The sequence below is a fragment of the Chanodichthys erythropterus genome, chromosome 23, assembly GCF_024489055.1.
Source record: "Chanodichthys erythropterus isolate Z2021 chromosome 23, ASM2448905v1, whole genome shotgun sequence".
In the NCBI taxonomy this organism is placed as follows: Eukaryota; Metazoa; Chordata; class Actinopteri; order Cypriniformes; family Xenocyprididae; genus Chanodichthys; species Chanodichthys erythropterus.
Genome location: NC_090243.1, coordinates 24,641,458 through 24,655,867, shown reverse-complemented (window position 1 = coordinate 24,655,867; position 14,410 = coordinate 24,641,458). Strand labels below are relative to the sequence as shown.

The 14,410-nt window shown below is 35.9% G+C and overlaps 1 protein-coding gene across 3 annotated transcripts in view; it reads right to left on the bottom strand.

Moving 5' to 3' along the window:
* pcolce2b (procollagen C-endopeptidase enhancer 2b) overlaps nucleotides 1–14,410 on the bottom strand; it is a 34,844-nt gene that overhangs the window by 2,105 nt on the left and 18,329 nt on the right. For all 3 annotated transcript variants that reach the window (XM_067378388.1, XM_067378389.1, XM_067378390.1), the window contains 8 exons: nucleotides 13,116–13,368; nucleotides 12,835–12,943; nucleotides 9,255–9,510; nucleotides 5,727–5,851; nucleotides 4,400–4,536; nucleotides 4,108–4,271; nucleotides 1,766–1,849; nucleotides 232–399 (listed from right to left, as the gene is read on the bottom strand). In XM_067378388.1, the coding sequence (XP_067234489.1) occupies nucleotides 232–399; nucleotides 1,766–1,849; nucleotides 4,108–4,271; nucleotides 4,400–4,536; nucleotides 5,727–5,851; nucleotides 9,255–9,510; nucleotides 12,835–12,943; nucleotides 13,116–13,192 (1,120 nt within the window). In that variant the 5' untranslated portion in view covers nucleotides 13,193–13,368. The remainder of the gene's footprint in view (nucleotides 1–231; nucleotides 400–1,765; nucleotides 1,850–4,107; nucleotides 4,272–4,399; nucleotides 4,537–5,726; nucleotides 5,852–9,254; nucleotides 9,511–12,834; nucleotides 12,944–13,115; nucleotides 13,369–14,410) is intronic.

Below are 14,410 nucleotides of genomic sequence, written 5' to 3'. Positions count from 1 at the left end.
AGAGTAGGCAAAAAGCACCCGGATGACCTGGTGAGATTCTGAAACGAGACGGACACTTTACCATCTCACGAGGCCACGGGAATAGATTTATGACATGGAACAACTGACACTGTAGGTCACGTGATCGATTGCCTGTGTATCTAAATGGGTTAAACTTTGAAATGCTTTGCGTACGTTAGTATACTTTGGGCTTAAGTGTTACTGTTATAGCAAGCTGAGGCAGGCACTTACCTCGTCTGACATAGGGGCACTTCTTGCAAAGGATGACAATCTTTGTGCTCATGGTTTTGCCCGCCTGCTGGATAGCAAGGTTACCTTCCTTGTAGACATTGATTATGGAGATGGTGGCGTACATGCTACCTCCTCGCGTTACAGCGGTGATGACGGTTCCAGTGATCACTAAAGGGTCAAAAAATATACAAAAACAAGGCTTTAGAGACCATCACTGGGGGTTACTTCAGTTACTTTTAAAAGTAATGTGTAACAATATTGTGTTACTTCCTAAAAAGGTAACTAATTGGGTTACTTAGTTACTTTTTATGGAAGGTAATGCAATACATTGCTTTTGTGTTACTTTTTCTCACCTGGGCTGAACTTGTTTGTTTGTTTTTTAATAACAAAAAAGTTATATTTTTGGCAACTGTAAAGACCCTTTCACGCCAAATCGCAGTGTTCCTCCTCAGCAAAATTCAATTCGACCATCAGTTTTCACACTTTTGTGTGAAAAAAAGTGTCAACACACTGTAAATTAAAGATTTACTCTGGACTTTATTTAGATTCATTGAATAAAATGTGAGATCTAATCATCATCAATCACTTTGTGTAATTAATTCACAAGAAAAGTTATTGTTTTTCATGAGATTTTGCGAGTACTTCATACTTCACCTTGACGAAATGTATTTTCAAACCTATTTTATGTTTAATATTTATTCAAAACGAAACTAAGTGAAAAACTATTACAGGAAATGGCTAATACGAGCCAATAAATGCTCCTCTGCCGCCATCTGATGGTTATAATTAGTCTTTTTTATTTTTAAATAAAAGTGTTTTCTATCAAATCTTGAAACGTTAGTAGTTTAGTAGTACTTTAAATAAACTAAACTCCTCCAGATAGACCAAAGAGTACAAGTAGTTCTAAAATGGTAAATTTGGGATATGTTAAATATGGCTTAAGCCCATTATTTGAACATGTATTTTCATAAACTGTGTATCCATTTCCGCAGTACATAAAGGGTGTGATTAAACCAATTTGACTTGATGTGCATGTAATTTTCCACCTTCGTTCACTTTCAGGTCTTGTTTCTCTCAATGTGACTCCACCAACCACAGGATTTCCCCTTATGCAAATCCAAGTAAACAGCAGAAATCATAATGAAATATCTGCTCGCTCCTGGACGTGAATATTGCAGACTGCGGCCAAAGAGCTCGACTGGAATCAACACTCCCATTTACCAACGGTTTGTCCACAGTCCACTGCAGTCTGTTTACACTAGAGCACTGTATCCCACACACAAATCCACTGTGCTGAGGGCAAAAAATGCTCAAGGAATCTTTTGAAACACGCTGACACAAACCAGCAGGCCAAAGATAGCATGCATAAAAACATGCACAAGATTATAGACTAAATGTGAACAATCGCTGCTTTTTTCCACTTATTCTGATGCCCCCCACCCACAAGTTCCCATTTCACTTTGCACTTTTGTGTGTGTGGATTCATGTGTCAGCAAAAAAAAAGTTAGTATTAACTGCAGAGAGCTGCTCTTACCGAAGTTGCTGGAACAGTAGTGGCTCTCAGGGGTTCCCTTCCGTTTGCATTTCTGTTGACACAGCGCTGCAGAGTACTTCAAAGCTGGAGAGGAAAGCAGAGATAGCAAAAAAAAAAAAGACTTCAAAAAGTTGTTTTACTGTAGTGTGCTGACTCTGAGCCAGCAGAGTTTATGTTTTAGTATGTGCGTGCAAAAAGTGAGAAAGTGTGGGTTAGGTTCAAGCTCCGGAAATTGGATATTGAAGCCAATATCTAAGAACAAAAGGATGGGAAGTTGCCTGAAATTCCTGTCTGTCGATTACATATTTATTTAAATAATTCAGTTTAGATGAAATAATATGCACCGAATAATATCAGTGCATATTCCAAAAGCTTGTCTGCTTAGGTTGCCACAGGCAATAAACTTAAGATCTCATATATTAAATATTTTGGCTATATGGGTCATGCTACCAACAGTATTGTAGCAGTGTTGTACTCCTAGCTCTATTTATCAATATTTAATATAATTTAACATGCATTTCACAGAATTCACACATTTTGTACAAAGGCAAAGTTAGGAAGTATTATATATACATAGCTCACAAAAGTTTGGGGTTGGTAAGTTTTCGTAAGAATGTTCTTATGCACACCATAGCTCTATTTATTTGATCAAAAATACCATAAAAATAGTAATAATGTGAAATATTATTACAATTTAAAGAAACAGTTTTCTATTTGAATAGATTTTAAACTGTAATTTATTCCTGTAATCAAAGCTGAATTTTCAGCATCATTACTCCAGTCTTCAGAGTCAGAAATCATTCTAATATGCTGATTTGCTGCCTATTTTTGTGCTAACCAGATCATTTGTTTTCAGGACTCTTTAATAAATAGAAAGTTTTCAGGTTTTGTTTCACAATGTGACTTTGCGTGGCCTCATGATTAGATCCATTGCACAGAATTCTGCAATTTTTTCCAATAATATCAACTGCACAGTCTCTTAAAGGGCACCTATTATACCCCTCTTCACAAGATGTAATATCAGTCTCTGGTGTCTCCAGAATGTGTCTGTGAAGCTTCAGCTCAAAATCCCCCACAGATCATTTATTATAGCTTGTCAAATTTGCCCCTATTTAGGTGTGAGCAAAAACAAGCCGTTTTTGTGTGTGTCCCTTTAAATGCAAATGAGCTGCTTGCATTTAAAGGGACACACACAAAAACGGCGTGTTTTTGTATTTTCATGATATGTCCCCTTTAAACATCCATTTTGTTTCTCCAAGACAGCAAACACAAATAATTAATGAATATTTTTTTTACTTAGGCATAAAGTAAATCCTCTACATTGTGTTTAGTTCTCTGAAAAAGTATATGCAATTTTGCTTCGGAAGTAAATTTTTGTCGAATGCTACTTTTACTGGAAAATATGACAAAAATACTGAGTAAGAATGATTTTTTCCAGCAACATGATCAAATGCAGAGTGTCAGGAGTTTTCCTCTTGCTTGTTTTGTTCCTTCACTCATTGACAGGCTTATATTGAGTGATCTTGGCACCGGCATCAGTTTACTTTCCACTGCATTTTTAGTCCATTCTATCATATCGAACACGTGTTTGTACCAGATGTACAATACGATTTCATGTTGCCTCATATGACTGCAGTTTCATAAGGTGCCAGAATGCTAATCCACTCATTCCACATGTGACTAGCTTCATCTTGCAAAAAACACCAGAATGACAAATGACTGAAACTGTTAGTAGCATGTAAATCGATGTTGGTCTTTTCAGTAGGGATGTTTAATGAATATTTATTGACTTTTAAAGAGGACCTATTATTACTTTTTCATCTTTCTTTACTGTGTAATGTTGCTGTTTAAGCATGAAAAAGCTCTGTAAAGTCCCTCCAGCAGGAGTGCTTCTCTATAAGTGTCAGTGTTTCTGAACTCCCTAAAATGCCTCCATTGTACTCTTGAGTTTTCATCACAATATTCCTCATTTTAATAATTCATGCGCAGAATAAAGGGGCGGGGCCTGGTTGAGTTAGTTAGTAGTGTGTTGAAACTGGCGGTTACGGTAAGGGGCGGGACATTTCCCAAACACCAATCACAACACACTGCTCCAGCCGACCAATCAGAGCACATTGTGCTTTTCAGAAGGAGGGGCTTTACAGAGACAGGAACTAAACCGAGCGTTACTGACAGACGCGTTTTTAGCATTTAAGCATGAACCTATTCTAGCAGACCTCAAAAACAAAATCAAAACTTTGTAAAAGGGCATAATATGACCTCTTTAAATGTAAGACAACCCCTGTAATGTAGGCTAACATCAACATCCAGCATGATTAAGGAGAATTGCCCTCTATACTTACGTATAGGTCTGGTGGTAGTGGGTGGTGCTGTCGTGGTTGGTGGAACGGTTGTGGAGGGAAACTTCTTGGGTCTAAATTTGTAATGACCAATAAAGCCATCCGCTGTTAAACTGAGATCTGAGAGGAACTGAATGAAGAGCTGATTCCCCTCTGAGAACACGGGCCTAAAGCAGAGAGATACACAGATTGTGAAGCGCAAATCAAGACGTATTGCTAATAGCAGCATGCTTATATCTTCAATACACAGAGCGAATGACTTTTGTAATTCGTTTGATGATGGATTGATACATACGCTGGTGGGCTGTCTCCACAATATTTCCCAATTCTTTTAGCGTCGTTGATTTCTCCACCATTAAAAATTGCTACGTAATCGTAACGGCAGTAGTTGTCCCTCTCCACATCAAACTTCTCAAATTTTACCTCTATAATCTGTGAAAAAATGACAACTGTTTTAGCTATATGCAATTCACACAATCTGCAAAAGTTGTAAATAGTGTTTCTATTCAGCTCAATTTAGTTAACCCTTAAATGCATACCTCGGGTCTTTAGTGACCCGACATTCACTACTCTCCACCTCGTTCATTTTTTAAAGTTAGACAACAACCTTCTTGGTATTCCTCAATCCATTCATTATAAAGAATAAAACAAGAAAAAAAATCATAAAATTATAAAAGAATGCTTATTTTTGTATTCATTTTTTGTAAAAGATTGTATAGGGTCGCAAACGACCCGAGGTCTGTATGAGTGTACATATATTTTGTTCTGCACAACAATAATTGAATCTTAGATGACGGAATAAGTGCAATTCACCTTTATTCCACAAGGTGGCAATGTCTGATACACAATGCTGAAGTGACGACTCATTCAGACAGAAAACGAAATAATAAGAAAAACATGAAATGGCTCAGCGATTACTGCAGAACAAGTACTGAACGCAATCAAATATGACTGTAACTCTTATTGATCTGGTGAAGCTGTTAGCGATCAAAATATTGATTTTGAAGATGTTGAAAATTATATAGTTTTGAGAATATGTTTGAGATCACGAATGGGCTCATATTTGTGAACTCAAACATAAAACTAGCCTATTATTTGCTGAATGTACTGGGAAATGAGCTCTGACGAGGACCGTGATGATGGCATAAAACATCTGAGCCCTTTCAAGCTCCAAAAGGTAACAAAATATGCTTTATTTTATTCTTCTGTAATTGTTACTCTAATATCAGAGAAGTTTTATATTATCGTGACAGGTAGAGATCCTTCCGTGTTAGATATTGATCCGGGTCGTTAAAGACCCGAATATGTAAAAATGATTGGCGAAAAAGTCTTTTTTTCAGTTTTATTTCAGTTCAATAACAGTGTCAATATTGCAAAGTTCATTGATTATGAAACAAGTTCAATTCAGCTATAAATTTGATGCCGCTTGCATCAGGTGTAGACTCGAGATCAATTGAGTTAAAATTTCGTTCTCATCCGAGAACCGCATCAGTGCAGTTAAATCAATAATTTTATTGAATATTAATCATATTTTTAAGCCATTGTTTTTGTAGCCAAGTTAAGGATAAAAAAATCCACTAAAAACAACTCAGATTGCAATATGCAAATGAATAAGAGTCCACCTGGTTCTTCGGTGCTACTATATGCCAAGAGCATGTGACTCCAGCAGGATAGTCTCTCTCTGGCCAGTTAGGGGTCTTGAAGGTTCCTGACGGCTTCATTAATCTCCCACCACAGTACTGATCTCCTGTAAACATCCATTCAGAGAGGCGTTTAGGAAATGTTTCCTCTGTTAAAAACTCCATGAGAGCTAAACATAGACCAAGCATCCAGTGTGAGGTCGTTCACCCCTAATTAAAAGGAATGCATGAGATAATTGCACAGCGCCATCATTGGCAGACTCTAAAATGTACTTCCCTACAGTCTTGTCATTACGGGAGAGTTTACAGACTTTTTGGTCCCAGCGTGCAGTTCCTGCCTTAATCCTTCTACACAGCTGCCAATACCCTTTACCCAGAGCTGTTGCTTCTAGAACTGTATCCCACCGAAAGCAGTGTGCATTGATTTTGGTGCCCGTATTAAAAGGTGCTAAGCCTACTTTTGCATCAGAAAATATGCTGAAAGTGCACTATAAACCTCACTCTGTGCGATTTGAAACATGCTTTTTGGATCGCTATGCTATACTAAAAGATTAAATGTCACTAGGCCTGTCGTAAATGTCATATTTCACCCCAAAATCATGAAGAAATTATATTTTGAGTATAAAAGTGAATCATTTTTAGATGCAAAGAATGTGCTTTTTCAAATATAAGTACGTCATTTGAAGGTTTACTTCCTGGAAACGTTTGTTTGAGCATCAGAACCAGCCTAGAACAGCAACACTAGGTCAGCCAATGGTGTGAGTTTGGGGCGGGGCCGTCTGTTTGTCCAACCAGATGTGTTTGAATTTTTTTTTCAATAGTGTAAACTAATTTTAAATGTACACTATGTAACTTTTTACATTTAAAATTTATAGTACATGAATCCATCTTCCAAACCTTGTGTTTTTGTCTTATCCGGAATCGCTACGGTACACCTATAATTAATGTTTATATTGTAGGGGGCATTTACACAACAACATTTTCAACTAAAATGTTTAAAAAATCTATGCGTTTTGCCATTTGTTTACACCACAACAGTGTTTTGGGGGCCTGAAAATGCACACTTTTGAAATGGGTAAAATGAATCATCTTCATCATCTTTTGCTTTGAGAACTTTTGCTGACAAATAAATACAATACATATTGTTCATTTACATATATTATTGAATTTATATTGTAACAATACAAAACTGGTTGAAAATCAGCAAAATTATCCTTTAATTGTTGTTGAAAATAATGTGGAAAATATTAGCAGTCCTGAAAATACGCTTAATTTTCTTCAAATAAAATTTAATTTCATTATAGATTTGAATTAAATAAGGTAAAATACATTTAATTATTATTACTAATACAATTATAAACTGAGCGTGAAATGTGACCTTTTCCATAAGACTCACAAAACTTGCATGTTTCTGGATAAATTGAAACAAAATATTTATTAATTTTATTTTTTTTTTTTCAAAATAGAGATCACGATTCTGAATAGAGAGAATAACAAAATAACATTTAATTTACTACAGATTCAGACAAAATGTTCTTTTTAAAAATATTTAATTAATTTGAATGAATTATTATTATTTGTAAAAATCAGTTTTAATGAATGATTCAATGACTCACTCATAAAGACTTGTTTCATTACTTGATGAATCATTGTTTTTGAACAAATCTCTTGAAAGAACGATTCAATGGCGTACATTTTTTGATCAGTCTTTTGTCTCCACCTACAGGTGTAACAATTTCACTGAAACAATCTTTATTTAAAGAATCAAGTTACTTTTAAAAGGTCTATTTTGGTCGCTACCTTAGACATCAGTGTTTATATCTGAACTATAAACTTTTATCCCAGTAATTCTGTGATCACTTGAATTATTGTAACACAGAAATACTGATACCAGTGTGGTTGAAGAGACTGTTTGTGAAGCTGTTTCATACCTAAACATGGCGGCTCTCTCTGATTGAGAGATTGCTGTGATTATACTTGTCAAAGGTTTGATAGACATAGCCAAATCGTTATCATTTAGGAATAAGATTGCATGGGTGTTTGAATCGAGATTGTGAACTTAATCGTGCAGCTCTAACTGCAAGCTTCCGCTGTTACCAACACCCACCAGCCGACCGTCAACTAGATGGAAAAAAAAACAGAGATACAATCTAAATCATTAACATTCCAGCTGTCTTACTCCAGCCATGCAGACGTCTCGTCACTTATACAGTTACTGCGTGAGCAAGACGGCCTCTGGGGGTCTGACCAATCACTGATTCACTGGAAAAACGTCTGTGAGAAATTCAACATCATGCCATGAAATACACAGCAATAATCTCCAGCTTCAAGATCCTCCAGAGAGCTCTAAATCAACGGAGAAAATCCCATTATGTTTAACTAGTCAAAGTAAAACCAGGTTTTTCTTCCTTTTGTGAGAATCAACATGGTCTTTCAGTGATTTACTGAACGAAAACGGTTTATGTTAGGTGTTAAATGTCCATTTCTCTTCCCCAGCATTATATTGACCTCTGACTTCTCTAGGAACTGTTAGATGTTGAATAGTTCTTAACTGCTCATTAAACTTGACCTTTTGCCCTCTTACACACAATCTATGTGTTCTGTCATCATTTACTCACCCTCATGTCATTCCAAACCAATTAGACTTGTTTTTTTCATTTTCAAAACACAAATGAAGATATCTTTAATTAAAACTGAGAGATTTCTGTCACTCCATTACAGTATATTCACCCAAACCTCTGACGGTTCAAAACATTCATAAAGAGATAAATGTAAAATAAATCCATATGAATCAAGCAGTTAAAGTCTTCTGAAGAGACACAATCACTTTATATGATGAACGAATACAGTCAGTCACAGGCGATCCACACTACAATCCAGAAGGGGGCGCGCACGGTAATACAATGCTGTTTGCTAACCACCACAAAAGTAAAAAGAGCAGAAGAACAGTACATTCACAAATGACTTCTGTGTACCATTACACCCCTAATGATGAATTTAGGCTGTTATTCACATGTAAACATTCATCAGCGAACATTCATAGAGCTCTCAAATATGGTAAACAGAAGCTCAATTGTACTTGCTTGATGCATGAGAACCAATGAGATTTGTTCTCGCACGTCAAGCAAGTTGAGCTTCTGTTTAGTTCTCTATAATCGTTCGCTGATCAATGTTCACATGTGAATAAGAGCCTAAATTAAGTCTGTTCATCATATAAAGAAATCGTGTCTCTTCAGAAGACTTGGATTAAACCGCGCATTTATTTTATGATCTGTTATGATGAGTTTTGGGTGAATAAACATTCAATAGAGGGACAGAATCCAAAAATATCTTCATTTGTGTTTCTAATGGGTTTGAAATAACATGAGGGTGAGTAATTGATGACAGAATTTTCATTTTGGGGTGAACTAACCCTTTAAAACATCTAATAAACTCCTTTGGCTTGAGTTGAACACAGCAAAACATCTTATTAACTGCTAAATTTACGGTACATTTTTATGATGTTCTTACCCCGTTCATTGGGGTTGGCAGCAGAGTACACAGCCAGGAAACCACTACCAGCTGTATTGGCATCAGACACCATCTGTAAGAGCATCTTGTTGCTTGTGGAAACGAGGGCTCCCGGCCTGAACGTCCCACAGAAGCGGCCGAGACGCTGTCCATTGGCGTGGCCACTATACACATCCACATAATCATACCGGCACAGGTTGTCACTCTCTAAGTCGAGGAAACGAAACGAAAGGACGACCACTTTGCCCTCTGGAACCTGCAAGAAGCAGACGTCATATTGAGACCCAACTATATTTTTTTTACTTCAGCAACATGGAAATCATTCTCTGCCATAATTAAGATTCTTAAAATAAAGTGGAAAAACCCTCTTACTCAGACAGGTCACCAATTGAGTCTCTTATATGCAATGATGGCAATGCAATAAAATGTTAGAATGAGTCTGGTGTTGCCACAAGGATGTAATGTGGCCAGCAGCCAAACCAAACACAGGTCACAACCATACACCGATTCTTGCCACGACTTTCTATTGCATCATCAGTACAGTACATGCAATGCAGAACTTTATTTAAATACCAGAAATCTTCTTTTTTTCACCTCCAAACACTAAACATACAAAGATTAAAGATTAAAGCTATGAAAAACGGAATTGGAGATTATTTATAATGCAAACTTTGCACTTACTGAACAATGTGCAACATTGCTAACTTTTAACAGAATATACTGTATTCAGTAAAGAAGTAAACATTATTAATGTGTGCAGGTGTGTAGGAAAACATACAAATGTCCACAAATGCTAGATTTGGTAGGGTCAATGCTAACTTGAGATCTGTCAAATGTTTTCTGGTACCTGATATGTAACAAATCCAATGATAAACATTTTTTCTTGGTTTCTCTGTTCATGTGTTTTGTATTCTTCTTCACCATTACATTAACCCACTTATTATTGTGGAAGCTTGTTTCTACCATGAAATAAAAATAAAAAAATAAGAAAAAGGTATTTGCAGCTTTTTAATTGCAATTTGTAATTGTATACTGTTTTCGTGCGATTGCGGGTTTACGTCTAAACATGGAATTGCGAGAAATAAAGTCAGAATTGTGAGATATAAACTTGTAATTGAGAACAAAAAAGGCAGAATTGTGTTGCAATCCTGACTTTTTGTCTCGGAATTGTGAGGTATAAACTTGCAAATGTGAATTATAAAGTCCGAATTGTGGGATAAACTCCTTATTCTAACAAAAAAACGAATCAGGATTGTGAGATTTCAGTACTGATCGGTACTTTTGACAACACTAACTGCATATACAAACATACTCATTAAAGGAAGCTTATATCCGCCACTAAATAAAAAAATAAAAAAGGTAATTAACTTTTATCACACAATTCAGATTTTTTTTTTTTTTTCAGAATTGCGCGTTATAAAGTCCGAATTCTTTTTTTCCACGCAATTGCGAGTTATCACGCAATTCTGACTTTATCTCGTAATTCTGACTTTATATCTCGCAATTCTGACTTTATATCTCGCAATTCTGACTTTATATCTCGCAATTCTGACTTTATATCTCGCAATTCTGACTTTATATCTCGCAATTCTGACTATATCTCACAATTCTGACTTTATATCTCGCAATTCTGACTTTACATCTCACAATTCTGACTTTATATCTCACAATTCTGACTTTATAACTCGCAATTCTGACTTTATATCTCGCAATTCTGACTTTATATCTCGCAATTCTGACTTTATATCTCACAATTCTGACTTTATATCTCACAATTCTGACTTTATATCTCACAATTCTGACTTTATATCTCACAATTCTGACTTTATATCTCGCAATTCTGACTTTATATCTCGCAATTCTGACTTTATATCTCGCAATTCTGACTTTATATCTCACAATTCTGACTTTATATCTCACAATTCTGACTTTATATCTCACAATTCTGACTTTATATCTCGCAATTCTGACTTTATATCTCACAATTCTGACTTTATAACTCGCAATTCTGACTTTATATCTCGCAATTCTGACTTTATATCTCGCAATTCTGACTTTACATCTCGCAATTCTGACTTTACATCTCACAATTCTGACTTTACATCTCACAATTCTGACTTTATATCTCACAATTCTGACTTTATAACTCGCAATTCTGACTTTATATCTCGCAATTCTGACTTTATATCTCGCAATTCTGACTTTATATCTCGCAATTCTGACTTTATATCTCGCAATTCTGACTTTATATCTCGCAATTCTGACTTTATAACTCGCAATTCTGACTTTATATCTCGCAATTCTGACTTTATATCTCGCAATTCTGACTTTACATCTCGCAATTCTGACTTTATATCTCACAATTCTGACTTTACATCTCACAATTCTGACTTTATATCTCACAATTCTGACTTTATATCTCACAATTCTGACTTTATATCTCACAATTCTGACTTTATATCTCGCAATTCTGACTTTATATCTCGCAATTCTGACTTTATATCTCACAATTCTGACTTTATATCTCGCAATTCTGACTTTACATCTCACAATTCTGACTTTACATCTCACAATTCTGACTTTATAACTCGCAATTCTGACTTTATATCTCGCAATTCTGACTTTATATCTCGCAATTCTGACTTTATAACTCGCAATTCTGACTTTATAACTCGCAATTCTGACTTTATATCTCGCAATTCTGATTTTATGCAATTCTGACTTTTTAACTCGCAATTCTGACTTTATATCTCGCAATTCTGACTTTATAACTCGCAATTCTGACTTTATATCTCGCAATTCTGACTTTATGTCTCGCAATTCTGACTTTATATCTCACAATTCTGACTTTATATCTCTTAATTCTGACTTAATGTCTCGCAATTCTGACTTTATAACTCGCAATTCTGACTTAATGTCTCGCAATTCTGACTTTATATCTCAATTCTGACTTTATATCTCGCAATTCTGACTTTATATCTCGCAATTCTGACTTTATATCTCGCAATTCTGACTTTATATCTCAATTCTGACTTTATATCTCAATTCTGACTTTATATCTCGCAATTCAGACTTTATATCTCAATTCTGACTTTATAACTCGCAATTCTGACTTTATATCTCACAATTCTGACTTTATAACTCGCAATTCTGACTTTATATCTCGCAATTCTGACTTTATATCTCACAATTCTGACTTTATAACTCACAATTCTGACTTTATAACTCTGATTTGGATTTGTGAATCCGGACAGCTTTTTTTTTACAAGTAGGAAAGTATGATAAAAGAGTTTTCGCCATTCAAAATCGAACCTACCTCGGGTTTGTCATTATATTTGCATGATAAATTCTGATTGGTTAATAATTCTGCTTTAGTAAATTCTGATTGGTGTTTATAGCCCCCTTTACATGGCAACTGTTATATTTTCACTGCAGTATTTAATCTTCACAGTACCAGAGCCTAAAAAACTTTATTACATTAAAATGTAAAACGATTCTTTAGCTGCAGGGCACTTATATTTCCTTCAGGAAATGCAAATATGGTTAAGACGCATGTCATTATAATAAATCAGTTACTTACAGTAATTCTCCACACACATTTGGTATTCGGCGGATAGACGCCCGGATAACCCTGACTACCGATAACACCCGACTCTCCTGTGATATTCCCACCACACGTGAAGGTCTGTCTAGACAAGAGAAAGAACAATAAACACCTGCATCGATGCAGCATTCAGTTCTGCAACACAGCCTGATCTTGAATCTCAAAACTTTGACATGCCACAACGCTGTCGCATGTGAGATCCGCTGTGATCATACATGAGCGTTCAGTGCGCGTGCATGAGGACTGAAGAAACTTACCTGCTCTGAGACTGAGCGCGCACATGCAGGATGAGCAGCAGAGCCCAGGCGATCAGGACACCGCAGATCTTCCACATTGTGAGAACTGACAGTGGATCAGATCAGACGGTGTGTTTCTGCGTCCAGCTGCATTAATGATGTTATTGTGCTCCGTCTGTCCTGAAGTTGCTCGGGGGAGTTTCTGAGGCAGATGAATATAGCGTTTGTTCTGCTCTGTAGGAGGGAGCAGCACGACAGCTGCCTTTTTCCAAACCTGTGATCAAAGACATGCACGGGGCAGAGAGAGAGAGAGAGAGAGAGAGAGAGAGAGAGAGAGAGAGAGAGAGAGAGAGAGAGATTAATTTGCCTCTACTCTGAAAAGAAGTCTGATTTAAAAAATAAAATAAAATGAATGAATAATTTTTTTTTTTTTAATTATTATTTCAAGTAACACAGGAGTACAAATCTTTCACTTTTCAGTTCAGTTATCCGCATATCCATTAATCTAAATTTAATTTGGCGCTCCATCTAGCGGTTAATAAAAGGAACTGCATGCGTCTTGCGGAAGAACATTGTAGCCGGAGCTTCTTCTCTCTGTCTATGATGAGTCACGCAGGTACTGTGATCCTCCGCATTGGTACGACCCGTACCAGTCTAAAATAGTCCGAATATTAACACTTATTATAGGTGTACCGTAGAGATTCAGAAGAAGACAAAAACACAGGTTGGGGAAATGGATTCATTATGCATTTGCTCATTATATAATTTTTATAAATTTTGAACACACACACAAAAAAAGTTACGGACAGCCGTTTTAATTGTCAAGTAATCGATGCTTATGATCCATGCAACACTATTTCACGGCCAATTCGTACGTATTTTAAGAGGTGGCTAAATTCGTACGACCTCACTCATATGACCAGTGTTGTCAATTTTGCAATTTTGTCACTTGATTTATTGACTTACCCGCCACTTTTAAAACTTTTTTCAAAAGTTTAGGAACAAATCTAACAAATTATTGGACAAACCTTATCTAGATTCTTATTTTGCCCACTGATCTATATATTTATATTTATATAGATAAATTAATTTGCCATTATGCTAACAGCTAACAGTTTAATAGACATGTGCCGACATTCAGTAATACGATATATCAACGATAATGAATATGATATTGTTACCGTGGGCACTGCAAAATACCATGAATAATTATTTATTATGAATTATTCAGATTTTTATATTACATTTTAAGAATGCTTTACCTATCAACCGTATAAAATCCACAACACCGCTGTATGCGGCGTCAAAGGGACATG